The 22,806-nt window shown below is 39.5% G+C and overlaps 1 protein-coding gene across 7 annotated transcripts in view; it reads right to left on the bottom strand.

Moving 5' to 3' along the window:
* Positions 1-22,806, bottom strand: part of LOC127434231 (rho GTPase-activating protein 21-like) — a 196,415-nt gene that overhangs the window by 78,641 nt on the left and 94,968 nt on the right. For 5 of the 7 annotated variants that reach the window (XM_051686809.1, XM_051686806.1, XM_051686805.1 and 2 more), the window contains exon 1: positions 10,740-11,037. The exons of the other annotated variants lie outside the window; for them this stretch is intronic. In XM_051686809.1, coding sequence (XP_051542769.1) covers positions 10,740-11,021 — 282 coding nt within the window. In that variant the 5' untranslated portion in view covers positions 11,022-11,037. Of the gene's footprint in view, positions 1-10,739; positions 11,038-22,806 lie in introns of those variants that run through there. 7 annotated transcript variants of the gene reach the window in all.

Here is a 22,806-nt window from a genome sequence, read left to right on the forward strand (position 1 = left end):
GTCAAAATGTTCTATTTACAATGTGTTTTTTTGTACTGGTTCAGCATTGTAACTAATCACGGACATGTCCATTGCTCGCTTTTCCATTAAAATTAATCATAAAATTTACAATATCAAGGGAAATAATGAACATCTATCTATCTATCTATTTTTATATATATATATATATATATATATATATATATATATCAGTCACAACATTCAAACCACCTGCCTAGTATTGTGTAGGTCCCCCTCGTGCCGCCAAAACAGCACCAACCCGCATCACAAAATAGCATTCTGAGATGATATTCTTCTCACCACAATTGTACAGAGTGGTTATTTGAGTTACCGAAGACTTTGTCTGTTCGAACCAATCTGGCCATTCTCAGTTGACCTCTCTCATCAACAAGGCATTTCCGTCCACAGAACTGCCACTCACTGGATGTATTTTTGTTTTTGGCACCATTCTGACTAAACTCTAGAGACTGTTGCATGTGAAAATCCCAGGAGATCAGCAGTTACAGAAATACTCAAACCAGCCCATCTGGCACCAACAATCATGCCATGGTCCAAATCACTGAGATCAAATTTTTTCCCCATTCTGATGGTTGATGTGAACATTAACTGAAGCTCCTGACCCATATCTGCATGATTTTATGCACTGCACTGCTGCCACACGATTGACTGATTAGATAATTGCATGGATGATTGTTGGTGCCAGATGGGCTGGTTTGAGTATTTCTTTTTTACTTCCTGAAACTTCACGCAATAGGAGAAAATGTCCCAAGTTATTCCTGGCAGGCTACTCATCTGCTGCCTACCAAGAACAAACCCAGGCAACTTTGTACAATGGGCGAAACCTTAACAATGTTTTTCTCCACTTTCTGTGGCAATAATTGGCATATTTAAATTTTCAGGAGGTACTCGCTTGACTCAAAACTCTGACCTCAGATGAGCTAGATTGCCAGAAAAATGAATATATCACTCTTATTTGACAAGGAATCTTTTGTTTTGTGAGTGCTTTTTTTTTTTGTGGGGTGAGTGCTTTTATATAAACCACAGCTGTGCTCAATGCATCCTATCATGAACAAGACAAACAATCTATAAATGTATGAATTAAACTCACTAACAGTGTCGACAATTTCTGGTATATTATCCAATTTGATAAGAAATCAGTTTACTTGCCGCTTAAAATTAGCATTCTTGACGGGAAAATGTTATGAACTGCAGCAAAACTCAATGCATGTTCTCAACACAAAGATCGATCTTTCAATGTATCAATCAAACTCACTCAGAATGCCGGCAATTTCTGACACATTTTTCCATGCATCATTGTTTTATTATATCCAAGTTGTTACAGAAACGATGATATATAATAATGATATAGACCCGTGAAATCGATGACAACAACAACCGTCCTTCCTGCACTTGTCTCCATTATCTCAGAGGAGACAGATGACATGAGTTTCACTGTATTTTCCCATTGGCTGTCGCTGCGCGATATCGCTCTTCATTTGCATAAAGTTTCTCAACCTTATTGCATCTCTTGGCACACCCACATCATGTTGCCAACGGTCACTGTCGCTCGAGTCGCCAGCTCTCATTGAAAATCAATGGTCTCCTGTCACATCTAGCGACAAAATCGCTGACAATGTGAACGGGGCTTCATTCGTTAAGCACAACGTATGTGCCGGGCATAATAAACATGGGAGCAGATTTACTGAACCAGATGTGTGAGATACGGGCAAACTGCCGTATCTCTTCGCATCGCCCAAAAAGATTATATGAAATATATATAAAAATATATAACTGTGCAGCCCTACAGGCATTGCAATGAATTACGGTCAGGTTATGCAGATATATGGTTTCCAAATTTCACTCATCAAGTTCTATAAACAAAAAGCTAATTTAGAGTGACACAATATTGACAATTATGTTATGTTTGCTCCTCCAATAAAAATAGATTAAATAGAAGCAAAAAAGTATCAAGCATTGGCATTCTATGTTGTGATCACAGACAAATGGAGTGAAACAAACAGCATCCCAGTGCTATTATAGTAAATATCAGCACTCGTGAAGTACCACTTATCGAATCAGATTACAAGAACAAAATAACTGTTTTATAAACAATAATGAAAACGGCTCTTATAAAATCGAACCAAATTTTAAGGCCACAGTGATGAAACATTTTGTCATATCAGAATCAGAATCAGAATGAGCTTTATTGCCAAGTATGCTTACACATACAAGGAATTTGTCTTGGTGACAGAAGTTTCCAGTACACAACAATACAAACACAGCAACAAGACTTTAAAAAAATAATAAATATTGAAAAGAAAAAAGTATTTATAGAATACACAATAGACAATATATATATATATATATATATATATATATATATATATATATATATATCACACACACACACACACACACACACACACACACACACACACACACACACACACACACATATATATATATATATATATATATATATATATATATATACACACACACATACATACACATACATATATACATACATATACACATACATACATACACATATATACATACATATACACACATACATACACACACACATACACATATATATATATATATATATATATATATATATATATATATATATATATATATATATATATATATAACAAACATATACACATATATACACATATACATATATACGTATGAATATACATACATACATATACATACATACACACACACATACACATACGTAGTGCAAATCTAAATACAAATCGGTTATATACAGTGCAAGGGAATGTAATGGGAGAAGAGGTAGGATGTGTTGGATAATATAAAAAGACTAAGCTGTGTATTGCACATTCATTATTGCTCAAAGGGGCAGTTTTAACTGTTCATGAGATGGATAGCCTGGGGGAAAAAACTGTTCCTGTGCTGATGGTTCTGGTGCTCAGAGCTCTGAAGCGTCGGCCAGAAGGCAACAGTTCAAAAAGGTAGTGGGCAGGGTGAGTGGGGTCCAGAGTGATTTTTCCAGCCTTTTTCCTCACTCTGGAAGTGTATAGTTCGTGAAGGGAGGGCAGGGGGCAACCAATAATCCTCTCAGCAGTCTGAATTTTCCTTTGTAGTCTTCTGATATCCGATTTTGTAGCTGAACCAAACCAGACAGATATAGAAGTGCAGAGGACAGACTCAATGACTGCTGAGTAGAACTGTATCAGCAGCACCTGTGGCAGGTTGAACTTCCTCAACTGGTGAAGGAAGTATAACCTCTGCTGGGCCTTTTTCGCAACAGAGTCAATGTGGGTGTCCCACTTCAGGTCCTGTGAGATGGTAGTGCCCAAGAACCTGAATGTCTCCACTTCTGCCACAGTGCTGTTTAGAATGGTGAGGGGGGACAGTGTTGGGCGGTTCCTCCTGAAGTCCACAATCATCTCCACCGTTTTGAGCGTGTTCAGCTCAAGGTTGTTTTGACTGCACCAGACAGCCAGCTGTTTAACCTCCCTTCTGTATGCAGACACATCGTCATCTCGGATGAGGCCGATGACAGTGGTGTCGTCTGCAAACTTCAAGAGCTTGACAGAGGGGTCCTTGGCGATGCAGTCATTGGTGTAGAGGGAGAAGAGTAGTGGGGAGAGCACACATCCCTGGGGGGCACCAGTGCTGATTGTACAGGTGCTGGAAGTGAATTTCCCCTGTCTTACAAGCTGTTGCCTGTCTGTCAGAAAGCTGGTAATCCACTGACAGATAGACATGGGAACAGCGAGTTGGTGTAATTTAGTCCGGAGAATAGCTGGGATGATGGTGTTGAAAGCCGAACTGAAGTCCACAAAAAAGATCCTTGCATATGTCCCTGGTCTGTCCAGATGTTGCAGGACATGACGCAATCCCATGTTAACTGCATCATCCACAGACCTGTTTGCTTGATAAGCAAATTGAAGGGGATCTAGAAAGGGTCCAGTGATGTCCTTCAGGTGGGCCAACACCAGTCTCTCAAATGACTTCATGACCACAGACGTCAATACGACAGGTCTGTAGTCATTAAGTCCTGTGATTTTTGGTTTCTTTGGGATGGGGATGATAGTGGAATGTTTGAAGCAGCATGGGACTTCACACTGCTCCAGTGATCTATTGAAGAGCTGTGTGAAGATGGGGCCAGCTGGTTAGCACAGGATCTAAGACATGCAGATGAAATGCCATCTGGGCCCTGTGCTTTCCTTATCCTTTGTTATCGAAGACATGGCACACATCATCTTCACAGATCTTAAGTGCAGGTTGAGTAGCAAGAGGGGGGGAGGAGGGGGGTTGCAGGAGGTGTTGTTGTTTGTGTGAAGTGAAGGTCAGAGTGGGTGTGAAGTGTGTGACTGGGCCTTTCAAATCAACAGTAGAACACATTCAGGTCGTTAGCCAGTTGTTGGTCCACCACAGGGTTGGGGGTAGGAGTCCTGTAATTTGTAAGTTGTTTCATACCACTCCACACTGATGCAGGGTCGTTAGCTGAAAACTTGTTTTTCAGCTTCTCAGAGTATCTTCTTTTAGCCACTCTGATTCCCTTATTCAGTGTGTTCCTGGCCTGCTTGTACAAGACTTTATCCCCAACAGACAGAGGAGATGTAGTTCGACCGTTTTGTTAGGGAGAGAGCGGAGATTCGCAAGATGAATGCTCGGCAGCGCTGTTCGAAATTCGTGCCGACGGAGCCAGAGCAGCGCGCCTGCTCGTCTCCCTCGCCTGCGTCTCATAGCGCGTTTAAACAACACAGCCGCGCCTCCAACTAAAATGTCCAACAAAACCTCAGAATATTCAAAATCCGGGAAAAGATTGACTTGTGTATGCTGTTGAATGTTCAGCAGTTCGTCTCTGGTAAAACTGACTGAAAAAGATTACTAAACACAGGACAAACAAACAAAAACAACAAAACAATAGGAGCGCTCCACACCGAGGCGGCCATCCACGGCACCATCATGATGTATCTGAAACATCATATGAAAGATGTTAGCCAGAAACCTGGTAACACACACATACCCATGTTTCTATGCCCTCAGTGTCATATCAGTCATTCATATGGTATCTGTAGAGAACAATGGATGTCTCTTAAGGACAGAAGGTATTGAAACAGACTATCCTGTGAGTGTTTCTAAAGCATCACTGACATGAGTTTCCCTATATAAAATATCAGCTGTGACTGTGACACAGAAAACAAACAAAAAAAATGTTTTTTTGACAATTTTTCTGACACATACATGTACATACCACACACACACATACACTACCATTCAAAAGTTTGGACACTTGAAATTAGCCTAGTTTTGTTGACAAATATCATTTTTGACCATTGAGATGAATATCAACTTTGCCTATTTAAATTGTGTTTAAATTGTGTAAAATATTAATAATAAGTATAAGTAGGTGTTTCCAAAATTTTGATGGTTGTGTACAAATGCTGGGTTTTCATTTTTTGTTTAAATTTGAGCTTAATAAAAGCAGAATGGAAGCACTTTATGTGCATAAACCAACCGAGTCTCATAGAATAAACGTTACTATAAGTACATTTTAGCAAACTGAGTTTTGCTTTCAGTGTTCTACGTTTCACTGCAGTTTCCTGGTGAAATAGAGGCCCTATAACAACTGTGCGTTTTATTCACTTTCACACAAATCATGAGTACAACAGCTGATTATGACTTTATAAATACTTATTTTTCGCACTATTACTCACACACTGCTATGTTATGATATCTTTTACTATAACGCATCATTTGAAAAATGACACATTTTAACGGTTGTATTACAGACTGACCTAAATTTACACACTCATTCCAACATGATTAGCTTGCTCTGTAGCTCATCTCATAGAGTGTTAGACACTGGACTTGGAAGGCCACAGTTCGAGCCCAGCCAAACAGGCAAGCTGACACATGAGACGAGAGTGTTATAGAAGTGATATCAAATGACGTGGTTGATTAAGAAAATTTGCTTTTCACGACATTGGCACACAATTCTTCGAACATAGCCTGTGACATCAGGAAGTCTTTCGCACACAGCTGCCCATTAAAGTGGGTCCTCACAATCTGCCAAAACAGGTTTGAGCATGTGCGCTTCCAGGTATACGAAGGCTGGTGGCGTATGGGCATAGCAGCCATTTTAGCACTTATTAAATAAGATATTACATTCATAATGTTGTGTCTCCTGGCAGCATTTAATAAAACAATATACAATTGCTCCAATACCACAAATACAACTCCCCGAAGCAAGGAAATCATTAAGCTGCTGCATCATGACACGGTGGGCACCCTCAAGATAATGCACGATGCAGTGGATGGAAACACGCAATAATTCACATTGTCTTTAGTCTAATTTTAAGAAATGCACTTTAAAATGCTAACCATATGAATGGAAACCCAGCTACAGATTGTATTCAGTTACAACCTTCTCTATTGAATTCTTTGGGTCAGTAAGAGGTGGCGTTTCACACTGGAGCATCTGGCTTAGGCGACGTCAGCCTCAGAGGAAACTAGTATCATTTACATGATGAAATATTCCCAGTCCACAGCAGGGTGTGTCTGTGGTCTACTCTCACAACACCACACAGAGTTTGGGTCACTTGGCCTGCCAAACAGCCCAGACTGTGGTCTCTTGCTGTTGGAGATGGATGTGTTTTAGCTCATGGCAGGGCTCAGGTACACACAGCTGTGGAGTCAGGGCTGGGCGTCTACATAATCAAGCCTGAAAATTACATCACCTTAGTGAATTTCATCACCTACTGTACATTCAGTTCTGGATGCAATTCACTGCAAGAACTGAAGAGAGAGAGAGAGATAACTTAAAGAGTCACGGAGAGTTGAGAAGAAAGAAGGACAGGCTATGTTCAGAATAGCACACTAATCCTACTACCTCTGCTGTATGTAATTTTCCAGATTATCTACTATATACAACAGAGCATACTGTGTGGAATAATGTAACCCAATGCAATGTGACAGATTTTAAATCTCTTACTTGACTAATTATTTGACCATGCTGCCAAAAGTTTTATTTTTATTTTTTTATTACTTCATTATTGGTTTTTATTACACGGCTCCCTGGAATACTCGATTCTGACAGGTCAATGGCGCCATCTAGCGGTTTAATATTTCTCAGTAACAACCGCACATCCACAAATCAGACCGCTCATCTGGGTATTTGCGAGCCATCATTCCTCCTCCTCAGATCACAGTGCAATCTATACAAGTAAGCTGATACATTATTTTCATCTCACATCAATGTTTCATGTGCATTTATTTATTTATTTGGCAAGTAGTCTTTTAATAAGATGTATAATGAAACACTCTGTACAATTGTCATGAGAAGAATATCATCTTAGAATGCTATTCTGAGATGTGGGTTGGCACTGTTTTGGCGGCATGAGGGGGACCTACACAATATTAGGCAGGTGGTTTTAATGTTGTGGCTGATCGGTGTGTGTGGGTGTCTCTTCGGGCACTCGATCAAATCTCGATAAAAACATTTTCACACTAGTTTATTTCATTTGTCTACAAACAATGTCCAACATTGTGTGTACATGCATCACAGGAGGTTTATGTCATTTTTGTCATAAAAATTCCCACCACAGTGTCATCTCCAGCACATCTCAAATTCTGTATTGTGTTTGATAGAATTCTGTGCTGGAAATGATGCTGATGGAAATGACATTAACATTTTTTAAATAAAATGACCAACTCCTTTGACTAGCTATGGCTAATTTCAACATTTTATGTATCCTAAACAAAAACACACACTTAAATCATACATGATGACCGCTCATCTGGGTATTTGCGAGCCATCATTCCTCCTCCTCAGATCACAGTGCAATCTATACAAGTAAGCTGATACATTATTTTCATCTCACATCAATGTTTCATGTGCATTTATTTATTTATTTGGCAAGTAGTCTTTTAATAAGATGTATAATGAAACACTCTGTACAATTGTCATGAGAAGAATATCATCTTAGAATGCTATTCTGAGATGTGGGTTGGCACTGTTTTGGCGGCATGAGGGGGACCTACACAATATTAGGCAGGTGGTTTTAATGTTGTGGCTGATGTGGGTGTCTCTTCGGGCACTCGATCAAATCTCGATAAAAACATTTTCACACTAGTTTATTTCATTTGTCTACAAACAATGTCCAACATTGTGTGTACATGCATCACAGGAGGTTTATGTCATTTTTGTCATAAAAATTCCCACCACAGTGTCATCTCCAGCACATCTCAAATTCTGTATTGTGTTTGATAGAATTCTGTGCTGGAAATGATGCTGATGGAAATGACATTAACATTTTTTAAATAAAATGACCAACTCCTTTGACTAGCTATGGCTAATTTCAACATTTTATGTATCCTAAACAAAAACACACACTTAAATCATATTTTAATTTTTTTGGAATAATTTGGCAAAATTTTAGCTTGATTGAAAATTACGCCAAATAAAAACTTTCTGTGCACAAGTGATAAATTCCTTACATTTTCTTTGTTTTCTTCAAACATCACTTGCCTCTTATTTAATCTTAAACATGTTCTTCACTGACACTTTTTGTCCACTTGGTTAACAAGTACACTAACTTTTGAAAAAACTGTATTAGAGGCAAAATTTTTGGTGTAGTGGAAATGACGCCACAACTGTGGGTCAGTCGTAATTTTGGAAAAATTGATAGAAATAATTTTCGCGCAATAAATGTTGAAATGGTTTATATTTATTTCACTCTTTGTTAAGGTTATCATAATTTTTAACATGTAATGATTTGTATATTTTATTTTATTATTATTATTATTTTAATAATGAATCCCTGGGTCTGGGATAAGGCTGAAACTATACATCTAAAGGCCTTGTAATACATTTCAAAGTCAGTTTTAATGTGATCTTCATATATAACAAAAATAAAAAAGTTTAAATCTGTTTGTTTTAATACAAATCATCCCCTGGGACATGAAAATGGCCAAAGTTGAAGTTAAAAAGTTAGCAGTATATAGTACATCATATACTACACAGTATGCAAGCAGTCTTCCATTTATAGTATTCATTAAGCTACTTTGCTAAATGCTACCTTGATTTATACACATGGTTTTCCAAACTCTTTCCAAAAACGACCACTAGCTATATCGTCAAAACTTTCCTATGCCTTTCATTTTTTATTTCTCAGTCATTACCCAATCCAGTTCTCTGTGGCAGGCACGCAACCCTGTTTCCAATGCTAAATTTAACCTGTTAAATTATACAGCAGGAAAAGGCACTCATCTGAATGTCTGAAAGTCCAGCAGAAGAGAATGACTGCTCTGTTTGAGACTCTCCACACCAGAGACACCTTCATACAAACCATCCAGTCCAGCAAAGAGTATGAATAACACACCTAATCTCATTGGTCACATTCAAGAACCAATCATATGCTCCAAAATCACCACCACGTGCAAAGCAGAGCTCTCTGACAGGTCTGTCCACAACTTGGAATAAATGAACTCTTCATTAGAACCATCGGCTTTGCCATAGCAAATAAAAATGACAAATCTGATCACTTTAATATCTAAATTGTTCTTCAGCAATGAGAATAAATGGAGAGCAAATGTACACTTTTGCTCAAGTATCCTCATCTGCATTGACTCCCTGACACAAATGAATTTTAGGAGAATGTTGATGCATCGACAAACAACAAAGACCTCAAATGAATCTCCCAAGCTATGACAGAGCAACATTTAAGCAATAACATTTTCCTCCTTAATGTTGCTATGATGAAATGCACAAATGTGTGTAGCAGTTCAGTTACGGCAGGTATGAGTCATGCTATAGCCACATTGGAGCTCTCAAATAAACCCTTTCCCAAACATAAAATCACAGCAACACAACTCAACCACTTTAAAGAACATTTACACAACCTCTCAGATCTTCCACTTGGTGTTTGCATTAAAGACATGAGCAGTTACCCAATCAAAATTTGCTTTTGAATCCAGAGATTCCTCTTTTGGAACCATTGCTTATATAGGAACAGTAACTGAAATGTGAAACCACGTACACCCATGATCGTCTCGCTGTGAAAAATATGCTAGATGTTGGGTCAATGTGAGAGACTGAAGCAACCAGCCTGGACATTAACGACGCACAAAGCATTCCTGAGAGCTGTCTCATCGCCCCCCCTCAGCCCTGCGGAACTCAATACAGCACTGGGAGAGCTTGCCAAAGAGCGGGAAAACCTCTATCCCATTGCAGAACCGCTGTCTTTGCACTGGCACAATGAAAATATCTTCTTCTGCTGAATTCTGCTGCTCTTAAAGGAATATATGTTAATACAGGTTAAGCTCTTTTGTCAGTGCACTGACAGGCATAATGTCTGTATACACAGAAAATTATTTCAACTCATCCCTTAGCTTTTTAAAAACAATTGAAGTACACGGGACCAGACAATAAACTTTAAAGTACACACTGTTTTGAAAGTAAAACCACTAGAATTAAACATTATTAGGGTTGGGAATTGAGAAATGGATCTTATTCAGATTTTTTTAAAATTTTTTTTTTTTTTTTTTTTTTTAAATACCATAACCAAAGGATTATCATTACTTTCAGTTCAGCCCACTCTCGGAAAGATTTGGCATGTTAATGTGGGTATGACATATTGATAGGATATTGGTCTTGGTGGACTAGATCTGCTATGCTGTTGCTACAGCTTAACTTGTATTGAGCCCAGAACATTGCCTTAACCTATAGCAGATCCATCAATCCTTACCCATGATCGCATGCAATTCCTCTGAGACGTCTTCCTCAGTCTACGCCAAGAGATGCCCTTCTGGGCTTCCCAGAGCCCCAGTTCCACATCACCCCAATATGCCCTGGCCAGAAGCTGGAACCAAAGGCAGGACGTATCCGATAAACAACCATCCACCCCTGCAAGACAATCCCACGAACAGTTTCCTATTGCGCAGGTACAGTCCTCTGTCTCCACCTGATCTGAGCAGTCCTTCCTGGGCAGGACACAGTGGGCACACGCCCCATTCCTTTGAGTGAGCATGACAAAGCCTGCTGGTCCTTGCTCCATCTCCGTTCCTCTGCGGATCCTCTGATGATGTGATTCTCTCTCCTACTCCGTGCTCCCTCCCTGTCTTGCTCTCTCTTTCAGAGTGGGACAGCAGAGAGCACACATGCATGAGGTTTTCGTTGAGACACGGAGAACGTCAAGGAGAGAGTGAGGAAGGGAAAGAGGCCGTCACAAAGCAAACTAGAGGACTGCACACCTCTGATTGTACTGTGCAGGTTGGCTAAAATGTTGTTGTTTTTTCACTCTGTTCCTCTATATATGTCTCCTTTCTTTCACTTTTCCATTTTCCTTATTTTTTCTTATTGCTCTTCAATGCTCAAAATGTTGCAACTGGGAAAGCTATTTGCAAATATAAACAATTCATTTAATGGGATCATATCATAAAATACTGTACCAGACTGATCTAATGAAAATTATGTGACTGTGGTGAAATTTTTGCTAAATTATATTACATGGTTTATTATACTGTATATCGTGGCAGTTCTGAGGTGAAATTTCCACTGTGCTGTGCAAAAAGCGAGTTCAATTTTCTCCCAAACAAATTATAGGTATTTAAGGTTTAAATCAACTAAACCTACCTCCCTACCCTAAACCTTAAACCTAAACCTAACCGATAGTGTCATAAAAAACAAATGTTAGATGAAAAACACAATTGTTGAAGCAACCGCGTCATTTTGTGGTGCTACTATGACACTTTCAGCTCACGTGTCGATTTGCATGCTCTTCAGGACTCGTACCCCAGTCCTTTGCATCACAAGTGCAACGCTCTATCAGTTGAGCTACCGCACAATTTGGTCACACTTGAACAAGCTTATAAATGAAGTTGGTTTTGTAAAGCAAACGTTAAAATCGCCTTACAAGTCATGCACTATATAGTAAAAGTGTTTAGATGTCCTAAAATAGCACTGTGAGAAGAACAGAGGGAGAAGTACATGTTTATGTACTGATAATCTGTAATTTGTGTGAAATTTGTGATTCATGTGAAAGGGAATAAAAGTCATTGTTGCACCTATAGTGTTCATTTCACCAGGAAATGGCTGCAAGACATACAACGAGCTACGTAAAAATAATTTAGCAAAATTTTAGGTGTAGTTACGTGATTCAACAAGACCAGGTTATCTAAAAAATAATAATAAATAAATACAATAAAATTCCAAGAACTATGTAAACTTTGCACCCAATACACTCTATACAAGTTAGCGGTCGACCAATAATGGATTTTGCCGATAATGATAACTAAGGTGGTGGAAAAGGCAGATAACAGATTAAACGCCAATAAAATCAATTTATTGAATGTAAAAGTCTTTACTTACTATGATGGGCACAGACATAAAGGCTACAAGAGTACAAAATGTATAAAAAATCCCATGCAGTTTATTGTGCAACTAAAATCCCAATAATAACCCCAAAAAAATTAAAACTTGGTGCATAACGTGGGACTTTTAACAATAAAAAAGACAGAAATACACTTGTTTTGGGACTCTAATTTTGAAATGAAGTATTTACCAAATTAAGATTTTTGTAGCCTATATATTCACCAGATTAAGGATTTTTATATACAGTATATTTGACCAGATAATTAATATTATTATTATTATTATTATTATTATTATTATCACTGTATCATTTACAAGGTGTGAAGCTGGAAACACAATGAAAAAAAATAAAAAATATCGGCACTATCGCCTTTGATTTTTGCTGATAACCGATAGTTCCAAAAAGCTGCTATCGGCACAGATTAATCAGTAAAACCAATATATCGGTCTACCTCTATTACAACTATGCAAATGCAAATACACATGCTTAGCCAATGCAAACTTGGGGGGGGGGGGGGGTAGATTCTTCAAATGTCTAGCCATTAAACCAGATGTGTTTTTATTCAGGTAGCTAGATGTAAACAGTGTGTATGTGTGTGCTATTGTATTTACTAAACTGTAGCTCCGCCAAAGCCTATAAAAGAAAACTGACTGTAGAAGAAGACGGTGCCCACAATAGCGGCTCTTGCGACAATGCTGAGTTGTAATAAAAAAATATATATAGCCTACTTGCGTTATAAGTTACATTCTGACACAATTCACAAGAATGCAAGAAAAATAAATCATCATGGTTATTAGGAATATGCAAAAGTCTTGACACCGCATCTTAAAAATGCAACGCACCAGAAAAAACTGCAACTGCCAAAGACTGAATGTTCATGGCTGTAGCAGTGGTGTTTTAACTAGGGATGCACCGATCTGATACCTGGATCGGTATTGGCTCCGATACTGAAGCTTTTAGACGGATCGGGTATCGGTCTGATGAGCCCGATCCAAATCCGATACTGTGTGTTAGTCATGTTCGTTACTGTCAAAAAATGACAAAAGAACCATTAAAACACCATTAAAGTAGTTCATATGACTTTTATTCAAAGCCACTTGAAGATGTGCAATAGCTCTGTGAATCACAAAAGGCTGTGTTTAATAAGTAAATATATAAAATGCACACGCAGCTCCAGTGCGTTATTTAATGGCGCTGCTCTGTTTACACACACACTCGCGCCTATTTTTAGCCTTCACACGGTGCACAACATTTGAGCGCTACTCATGAACAACATCTCAGCTGTAGATGCTCAGTTCGGTTCACTTATAATATGCATTTAGAATGGCACCGGAGGTGCTTTTTATTTTTATTTATTTATTTATTTATTTTTACCAGAATTTGAATAAGAAGCATACAGGACTTCACATACAGGACTTCCTGGAGAGTTCAGAATGTCAAAATAAAAGCGTGAGGGTTTAAAAGTTAAAGGTGCACGATTGAGATATATTACTATATATTACTATTATAATATATTATTATTATTATCGTTTGTTTGCAAATGATAATAATGTTTAAGTTGAATGGGTTCCAAAAAATAACTGTGTGAATGAAAAGTGAGCTGATATCTTATAACTAAATTGAACAAAAAAAGAGATCTGAATCCTTTAAAGTCCAGATACAAGTTGAAAATTTTTGCAAAAAAAGGCTTCTTTTCTACTGATGACTTATACTGGAATTACTGTTCATTTTGCTGCTACACTATCCAGTAGACTACATAACAATAAAGTTTTTCTTAATAAGCAATACATTTATATTGAAATAATGTGTAGTTAGAAGTTTGTGTTTCTTTACATATTAAAGAGTACACCAATTAGTTCCACACAATAATGTAAAGATATTCTAAACTGATTATGCAAAAAAACAACACTGGTATCGGATCGGGATCGGCCGATACTGAGATTTCTGATATCGGAATCGGATCGGAAGAGAAAAAGTGGTATCAGTGCATCCCTAACGTGGATGGATTTAAGGTCGCAACTTTTCTGAGAGGGTTTTACCATGCAAATTTTCTAACAGCTAAAGCACAGCACTCTGTCGGCGTACTAAATCAAACCAAAAAGAATAAATATACAAAAAAATCTAGATAAACTAGCCAACCACACTAATTAATCGTGTTTACATACACACCAATATGCTGATAACTACCCAAAATCAGTTTATTCAAAATATTTGACAATGCAAGGAAACCGCATTTACATGAGACTTGAAATCTTTGGATTATTCTCTGCTTTTGACCTCAAAGCGTAAACAGTAATGAACCCAACACATGCAAACTTTGGATAGGCCGGAGTTAACAAGCAATGCAAAGTCAGGGTAATGGGAAAAAAATCTACCCTTGTTGATAGGTTTATGCTTAAACTGTTTATGACCTTACCCTGAAAAAGGAAACTTGTTTAAGGCATTTACATGACCACACACATTGTTGGCATATTAAGCATAACTGGTACAAGATCATTCATGTAAAAGCACACAATGAGCCTGTTTATATGCAGACCAATACGCTGATTAGAGGTAGACCAGTATATCGGTTTTACAGATTAATCAGTGCCAATAGTTGCTTTTTGGAACTATCGGTTATCGGCAAAAATCTATGCCAATAGTTGCTGATAGTTTTTTCATCATGGTGTGTTTCAGGTTTGTTTATACTTAAAAGTCCCGTGTTATGCACCAAATCTTAACATTTTCTGGTTATTATTGGGATTTTGCTTGAACAATAAACTGCATCTGGGATTTTATTCATTTTGGACTCTTTTTCTGTGCCCGCCATAGTAAGGACAATTTTTGACAATCTATAAATCGATTTTAAAACTATCTGCCAATTAATCAATTATTGGCCTTTCCCACCACCTTAGTTATCGTTATCGGCAAAATCCACTATCGGCTGACCTCTAACGCTGATAACTCCAAAAAATCTTCTATTTAAAATAAATCAGACAAAGCAAGAAAACTGTGTTTTCATGAAATTTTAAATAATCAAGTTATTCTTTGCTTTTGATGTCAAACCATGAAGAGGCATGCGCACAACACTTGCACACATTGGATAAGCCTTTAAGAACGCCAGTAAAGGTATTTACATGCAATGCGAAATTGGGGTAATGGGCGATGTGTCCATCAGTTTATTCTGCCGTTTGTGGCCTTACACCAATAAAGGAACGCTGTTGAATGTGCTTACATGACCACAAACGTTGTCTGCTTAGTTAGCATAATCAGTGTAAGAACATGCATGTAAACACACTCATTGACTAGTCGGTTGTTGGATGACTAGTCCACCATCATGACTCATGCCTAATGGTTATGGTGACACAACCATGAGCACATTAACATGACCATCCACATCAATACCCATATTAAAAAACTATGATTAGCTAATCATAACAAATGTCATAGCTGTTGTCTTAACCTCCTGAGACCCCCGCATGACTTTTGTGTGCATTTTCCATTTCCCTTTTTGATTTGTAACTAGTAGCACCTAACAAGCAAACAAAATAAATAAAGAAATAAAATAAAATAAAATTCTAGAGCAAATCGTTTTCCTACAAATTGATGTCCACATGTGTGGACAGCGGGACTAAGTTGTGAAATTGTAAATAATATCAAGCTACAGAAAGTCTGATTTTTTCATCAAATAGTTTATTATGTGTCCAGGAGTGTTGGTTATTCATGTTTTTGAGACATTACAGACATTACAGCTGATTTTATAGAAAGCTGAATACATAATTCTGATTTGAAGTAATGGCAAGCATTATCCAATCACTGCTTACCATGTTAAAATAAAATTACACATTATAAATTCTGAATCTATGTACTGATTATCACTGTCCCATGTCTGCCAAACATGATTAGTGATCCAAACATCATCTGCAGCCTGCAGAACCTTTGGTCGGATTTTAGGAGTGAATGCACTTAGCTGCATAGAGAGCTAAAGGATGCTCCCTTGCTCCCTATTTAGTGAATGATTTAACCTCCAGTGTGCTGTCTGTCTGCACTTGTCTCAGAACAGTTGAAATGCACCTTATTTTCATCCTAACTCCATATAAAGACTCTGAAAGCAAAATTTTTCAGCTTTTGGATGAACACATTTATTCTCAATGTGAAAATGCACAGTAAATATATAGCAATGCATTTACTAATGTTAATGAATAGAATTGTATTTTACAGTGATAACAAAATTAAATATAATAAAATGAAGCTGCGCCTTTGTTGGCGCTGCGCCTGAAGAAGCACTTTAAGGAAATCGACATCATGCTGTTGTGTCACATGAAGTTTAACCCTTAAATAACAGTGTAGAGTCTTGTGAACAGTTTTCAGTCAGTTTAAATTAACTTCAATTATGTGTTGCGTATAGCGAAGCCAAAATACAACGTCCACACATGTGGACACAGGGTTGCTAAATTAAGAAACCTTGACAAACATTGTAAGGGAACTTCAGTGTAGAATATGACCCCTTTTAATCTATAGCAGGAAACATGTGAATTTGTGAATTTTCAATGAATAATGACTTAAACTTTGGTGTGTTTGTCACACAGAGCTTTTGTACAGCTTCAGAAAAAAATATTAGTCTATAAAACTCAAGAACTGTATTCTTTTATGATCCTTTTATAATGTTGTTGTTGTTTTTTTTGTGTCCTTTTTGGAGCTTAACATCCCCTAGTCACTGTATTCTTTCATTGTATAGAAATGAGCAGAGTGAACATTCTTCATAACATCTTCTTTTATGTTCCACATAAAAATATTTTAAAAAAGTCATATGGATGAAATGACATTAGGGTCAGTAAATAATTATTCCTTGAAAACACAGTTTGCTTTCTCAGCAACAAACCAATGCGTCACTGTAACATCTAATCTAGTAGTGGAGCTGTTCATCTGTTTATCTGCTCATGCAGTGTTATGTAAGATGAGCACACAGTGCCATGAGATATGATCATGTGACCACCAGCATACTGTCCCAGGGTAGACCCTCAAGAGCTACTTTAAGACCTGCTTCACACAGTGACCAAACCACTAAGACAAGTGCACTGATGAATCCAAACCGCATTCCAACATTAACACATGCTCCATTACCAAAAACACATACAGCATGGACAAAACACATCTATATAAAGCTGCACGTCCTTTGAGCATCAATAATTCACTTTATAAATTCCATGCACAAACACTTTCCAAATTCCACATGCATGTTCTGGACTATTTTTTGCGAGATACACAGAAAACATTCAGAATCGTGAAAACAGGAAACCAACTATGGCATGTTCATCTTCATTCCTCTATGCTGGCATGGAATCCCAATACCACATACACATTCCTTAAGACATAGGCAACAGCTCACTCACACTACTGCACATGGGGAAACAATTATCACCAAAATAACCCGTCCAGTTATCTGAGGCATCCTTGTTTGTGAGGTTCAGGGCAAGAGTGCTCAAAGCGTGCACTGTGTGATCCCCGCTAATGCCCCAGCCCAAAAAAAGAAGCCATGCTGTGGTATTGGTTGGTGCTCACAGCAATAGGTTTCACGCCAGACAACAAACATTCCACTTCAACTGACATCAGTGTTAAAAAAAAGAAAGACACTCATAGTTCAAAATGCATTTTAATGCAGGCGACGAAGAGTTACCACACATTTGGATGACTGTTAGGTTGTTCTGGGTGGTTGTTTACTGACCCAAGTCAAAAGAGCCCACCTCAGTCACCATGATGATCACTTAGAAAAGAAATTGAACACTTCTAAAAAGACAGTGTTCAAAGTTCAAAATGTATTTGAATGTCGCTAAGAGCTCAAACACGTTTGAACGAGTGCTGAAAGTTATTTTTGTTTATGACACATCATGAGAAATTCACATAAATAAAATATATATTCCAGCTGCATGGAGTCAAACAGTCTGCGTTCATGAAGAATATTTTATAAAGCATCTTTCAAGTGAGTAGGAACTCCCTGCTGCCATGGAAACAAACAGCACCATCACAGGACATCGTGGCGCGCTGACTGTGGGTAATTTCCTGTGATATAATGACAGATATACTGGCACCAAAACATATTTAAAATATACCATTGTGGCCAATACAGATATTGATATACAGTATATAGGTGGTCACTGTATTTTGCCATTCCATTGGGTACAGAAAGTCAAATTCCTGAGAACCAAATGCAACCAAATGATTTTCTTTTGTTTTGTTTGAAATCTTGAACAACAGTTTGGAGTTCAATTGAGGCCACCAGACAGATGAATCTGGGCATACAGTCAATGATATCTGATGCATGTCAGCAATCAAAGGGATAAAAAGACATGTTTGTAGATTATTTCAAAAGCTCACATGAGTGTACTTCAAAGAAGCCAAAATACACGGAGTGTCCTTTGAAAGCTGGAGTGTGAAAGCCTTGTGGCTTCACGAATGAGACTCTTCAATCATCTGGTGACCTTCCGTTCTGACTGGCATATTAACAGACAAACAATTCATCAATGGCCATGTGCACTTTTAAGTGGATCAGGCATTTTCTGCTTCTTTGTTTAAAGTGACACTTCACCCAAATTTGCACCCTGGTGCAAATAATGGTATATGCTATTTACACCCCTGTACAAACACTGGCAGATATCATTTGCACCTCAATCCTGGTGCAAATAATGGTAGATACTAATTGCACCCTGGTGCAAATAGTGTCAGATACTATTTGTACCCATATTTAAATACTAACCTACAGCATATGGGCATCACTGCAGTGTGTTTACTGTGTTTATTTAGAGCCCCACAGACACACTACATTAACCTCTACCCCTAAACCTAACCCTAAATTTACCTTAGGAAAAATAACCTTGGTTTTACTACAGTAACCATGGTTTCACCATGGTATTTTTGGTAAATTTACAATAACCACAAAATTAGCCATGGTTACTATATTACCATCATATTAGTACTATCACAATGGTTAATTGCTTTAAAACTATGGTTTCTGCCAAAATGCTTGTTTACTACAATATAGTAATACAGTGATGCAATCTACACACAAGCGATGCCGAGCCGTGGGAATGAGTGCCATCGACAGACCAAACCTCCCGATCAAATTTTTCTCTGCACACCCCGACATTCACTGTGACCAAATCACTGCGATGAAATCGACATTTATCTAATATTTTAAGTAGTATTAAATGAAATATTTAGAGTGGAAACAGGAAATCAGAAAGGAAAAAGAGTGGGACAAAACGCGGATTCGAACCGCGGTCGCTAGGACAACACTTCACATTCACACCATCTTTACACCCCACACCACTGCAGCGACATCTATTGTTTGGTTTGTCGTATATTTCTGTGGTTCCACCAGACTATTGGGGTGCAAATAGCTGTGCTGTGTGGCAGATGCTATTTACATCAGGCAGCAAAGACACACAGCGAATGAAAATTAGGCCATCATTTACTCACTTTCATGTTTGTTTCCAAACCTGTATACTTTTTTTTAAAGTACATTTTAGTAATTTTTTATTTTATTTTTTTAGGTGGGGGGGGGCTTTTCTTTTAATTCAGTTCTATTGTAAATCTTTGGTTACTGATGTTTTATTTTACAAATCTGGCCTAGAGCAAGAAACAACTGTCTCCACTGTTAACTCTTCATGTACTCGCTAATAAACGGCAGTTGCACGAAACTGAGCCAATCTCAAAGTAAAGATTATGGCAGAGCAGCTTAATAATCTACAAACAGCAGAGTTTCATTAAAGCTCTTCCCGTAGCAGGTGAGTATTCTAACCGCAAAATCACTAGCTATAAAATTAGCAGCTGTTTAAACCTCCCTCCCTGTATTGTTGCCCTTTCAAAAACAGTAGCACAAAGTCTCTCTCAAAATCATTCTGTACACGCACAGACACAAAAGACAGCAGTGTAACACAACAAATTAAACTAGATATTTACATTTTCTGAAGAATTTTCTGAGCAGTGCTTGCCTTGCAAAAAATTTTTGTGGTTGTTAACCTGTTGCTATGCTGTTGCTAAGGTGTTCTGGGTGGTTTTTAGCAAATTGCTATGCTGTTGCTAAGGTGTTCTGGGTGATTGCTAGGGCCTCAAAATTCAAGTTGAAAGTGGTAAGTGAAAAGAGTGAAATATTCTGAGATTTATTTTTTTTTGTGCCTGTTTTATTGTCAGCCAGGTGAAAATCTTTTGTCTGATCGCTTAGAAAAATAACAGCACACCTCTGCAACGAGCTGCACAATGTTAGGTATCAGTCACAAATTACATGTCGAAGTTTAATAGTTAAGGTTAGGGGTTTCTTCAAATACCTAATACTCACAAGCACCCACCTGACTAGACCCACATTTTTAAAATTCTTGACAGCTGTAATACTTGGTTTTCTGATCAGCTGAGCATTACAGTGGGCACAGAATAAACAGGATCAAAGAGTACCGTCCTGGTTACTTGCATAACCTCCGTTCCCTGATGGAGGGAACGAGACATTTGTGTCGATGTAGTGACACTAGGGGTCAACCTTGGGAGCCCGAAACACCTCTGGTCTTTGAAAAAAGGCCAATGAAAATTGGTGAGTGGTATTTGCATACCACTCCCCCGAACATACGGGTATAAAAGGAGCTGGTATGAGCTCCTTAACCACTCATTCAGGTTTTGTGCTGAGGAGCTGAGACAAGGTCCCGGCCATTTCAGCAGGTAGTCCAGCATTGTGGCAGGAGTGACACAACGTCGCATTCCCTCCATCAGGGAACTGAGGTTACACAAGTAACCAGGACGTTCCCTATCTTTCACTCACTCACACCACTGTTCAAGGCCCAGGAGGCCGCCATACTCCTGGTAGAATGAGCTTGTAGCCCTGCCGGGGGCGGCACGTCCTGGGCGTGATATGCCATTGTTATGGCATCAATGACACAGTGGGCGATCCTTTGCTTGAAGACAGCGCTTCCTTTCCGCTGTCCACCAAAGCAGACAAAGAGCTACTCAGAGACTCTAAAGCTCTGCGTGCGATCCAAATAGATGCATAAAGAGCGCACCGGACACAGCAACGTCAGGGCTGGGTCTGCTTCCTCCTGGGGCAGCGCTTGCAGGTTCACCACCTGATCCCTAAAAGGGGTTGTAGGAACCTTGGGCACATAGCCTAGTCGGGGATCTCAGGATCACGTGAGAGTAGCCCAGACCGAACTCCAGGCATGTTCCGCTGACAGAAAAAGCTTTCAGGTCTCCTACCCTCTTGATGGAAGTGAGCGCAGTCAGGAGGGAAGTCTTCAAAGAGAGTGCCTTAAGCTCCGCTGACTGCAGGGGCTCAAAGGGGGCTCTCCGAAGAACTACAGAGAGGTCCCATGAGGGAATGAGGCGTGGTCTGAAGGGATTCAACCTCCTGGTGCCTCTCAGGAACCTGATGATCAGGTCATGCTTCCCTAAGGACTTACCGCCCACTGTGTCATGGTGTGCCGCTATAGTGGCTACATACACCTTCAAGGTGGAGGGGGACAGCCACCCTTCCAACCTCTCCTGCAGGAAGGAAAGCACCGATCTGACTGCGCATCTCTGGGGGTCTTCGCGTCGGGAAGAACACCACTTAGCGAACAGATGCCACTTCAAGGCATACAGGCGCCTCATAGAGGGGGCCCTAGCCTGAGTGATCATGTTTTTGTGAACCCGCTGCTCTGGAGCTGGTAAGCAGACCACTCCATCCCCCGGTGGAGGGCTGGGAGGAGAATCTTTTGTTACCTTTTCATTTAATTTCGCCGCATGCCCAAGTAATTGTGGTACCCAAGGTCGGAACTACCCTCGTGCAGTTCCTTTAGCGCCTTGGCTTGGTGGACTTGAAGGAGAGCCATGGCGTGCAGGGCGGAGGTAGCTTGTCCAACGGCACCGTAGGCTTTGGCCATCAGGGACGACGTAAACCTACAGGCCTTGGACGGGAGTTTTGGGCGCCCGCGCCAGGTGGCGGCGCTCTGAGGGCATAGGTGCACCGCGAGCACCTTATCCACCAGAGGGATCGCCGAATTGGGGGAGCTGAAAGATCAGGACCAGGCAGTAAAAGGTGCCTCCCACAACCTTGTCAGCTGCTCGTGCACTTCCGGGAAGAAAGGAACTGGGGCGGGGCGTGGCTGTGAGCGGCACCGCGAGCCCAAGAACCAATCATCGAGCCGCGAGGGTTCAGGGGAGAGCGGAGGGTTCCACTCTTGCCTGACGCTCGCGGCTGCCCGGGAAAGTATGTCCATCATCTCCGCGTCTGCCTGTGACTGGGCGACCGCACCCGAGGGGAGGAGCTTCTGTGTCCGACTGGACAAGCCCGCTCTCCGATGCTGCGCTCGAGAGCTCATCACTTTCTCGGGCTCCGATTAAGAGGTCGAACTCGCCATGAGACGAGCTGGTGGACTCATCCGAAAGCCCGATTGGGGCAGACGAGTGTGCTGGGGAATGGGAGGTCCGTGAGGGGATACCC

The sequence above is a fragment of the Myxocyprinus asiaticus genome, chromosome 44, assembly GCF_019703515.2.
Source record: "Myxocyprinus asiaticus isolate MX2 ecotype Aquarium Trade chromosome 44, UBuf_Myxa_2, whole genome shotgun sequence".
Classification (NCBI taxonomy): Eukaryota; Metazoa; Chordata; class Actinopteri; order Cypriniformes; family Catostomidae; genus Myxocyprinus; species Myxocyprinus asiaticus.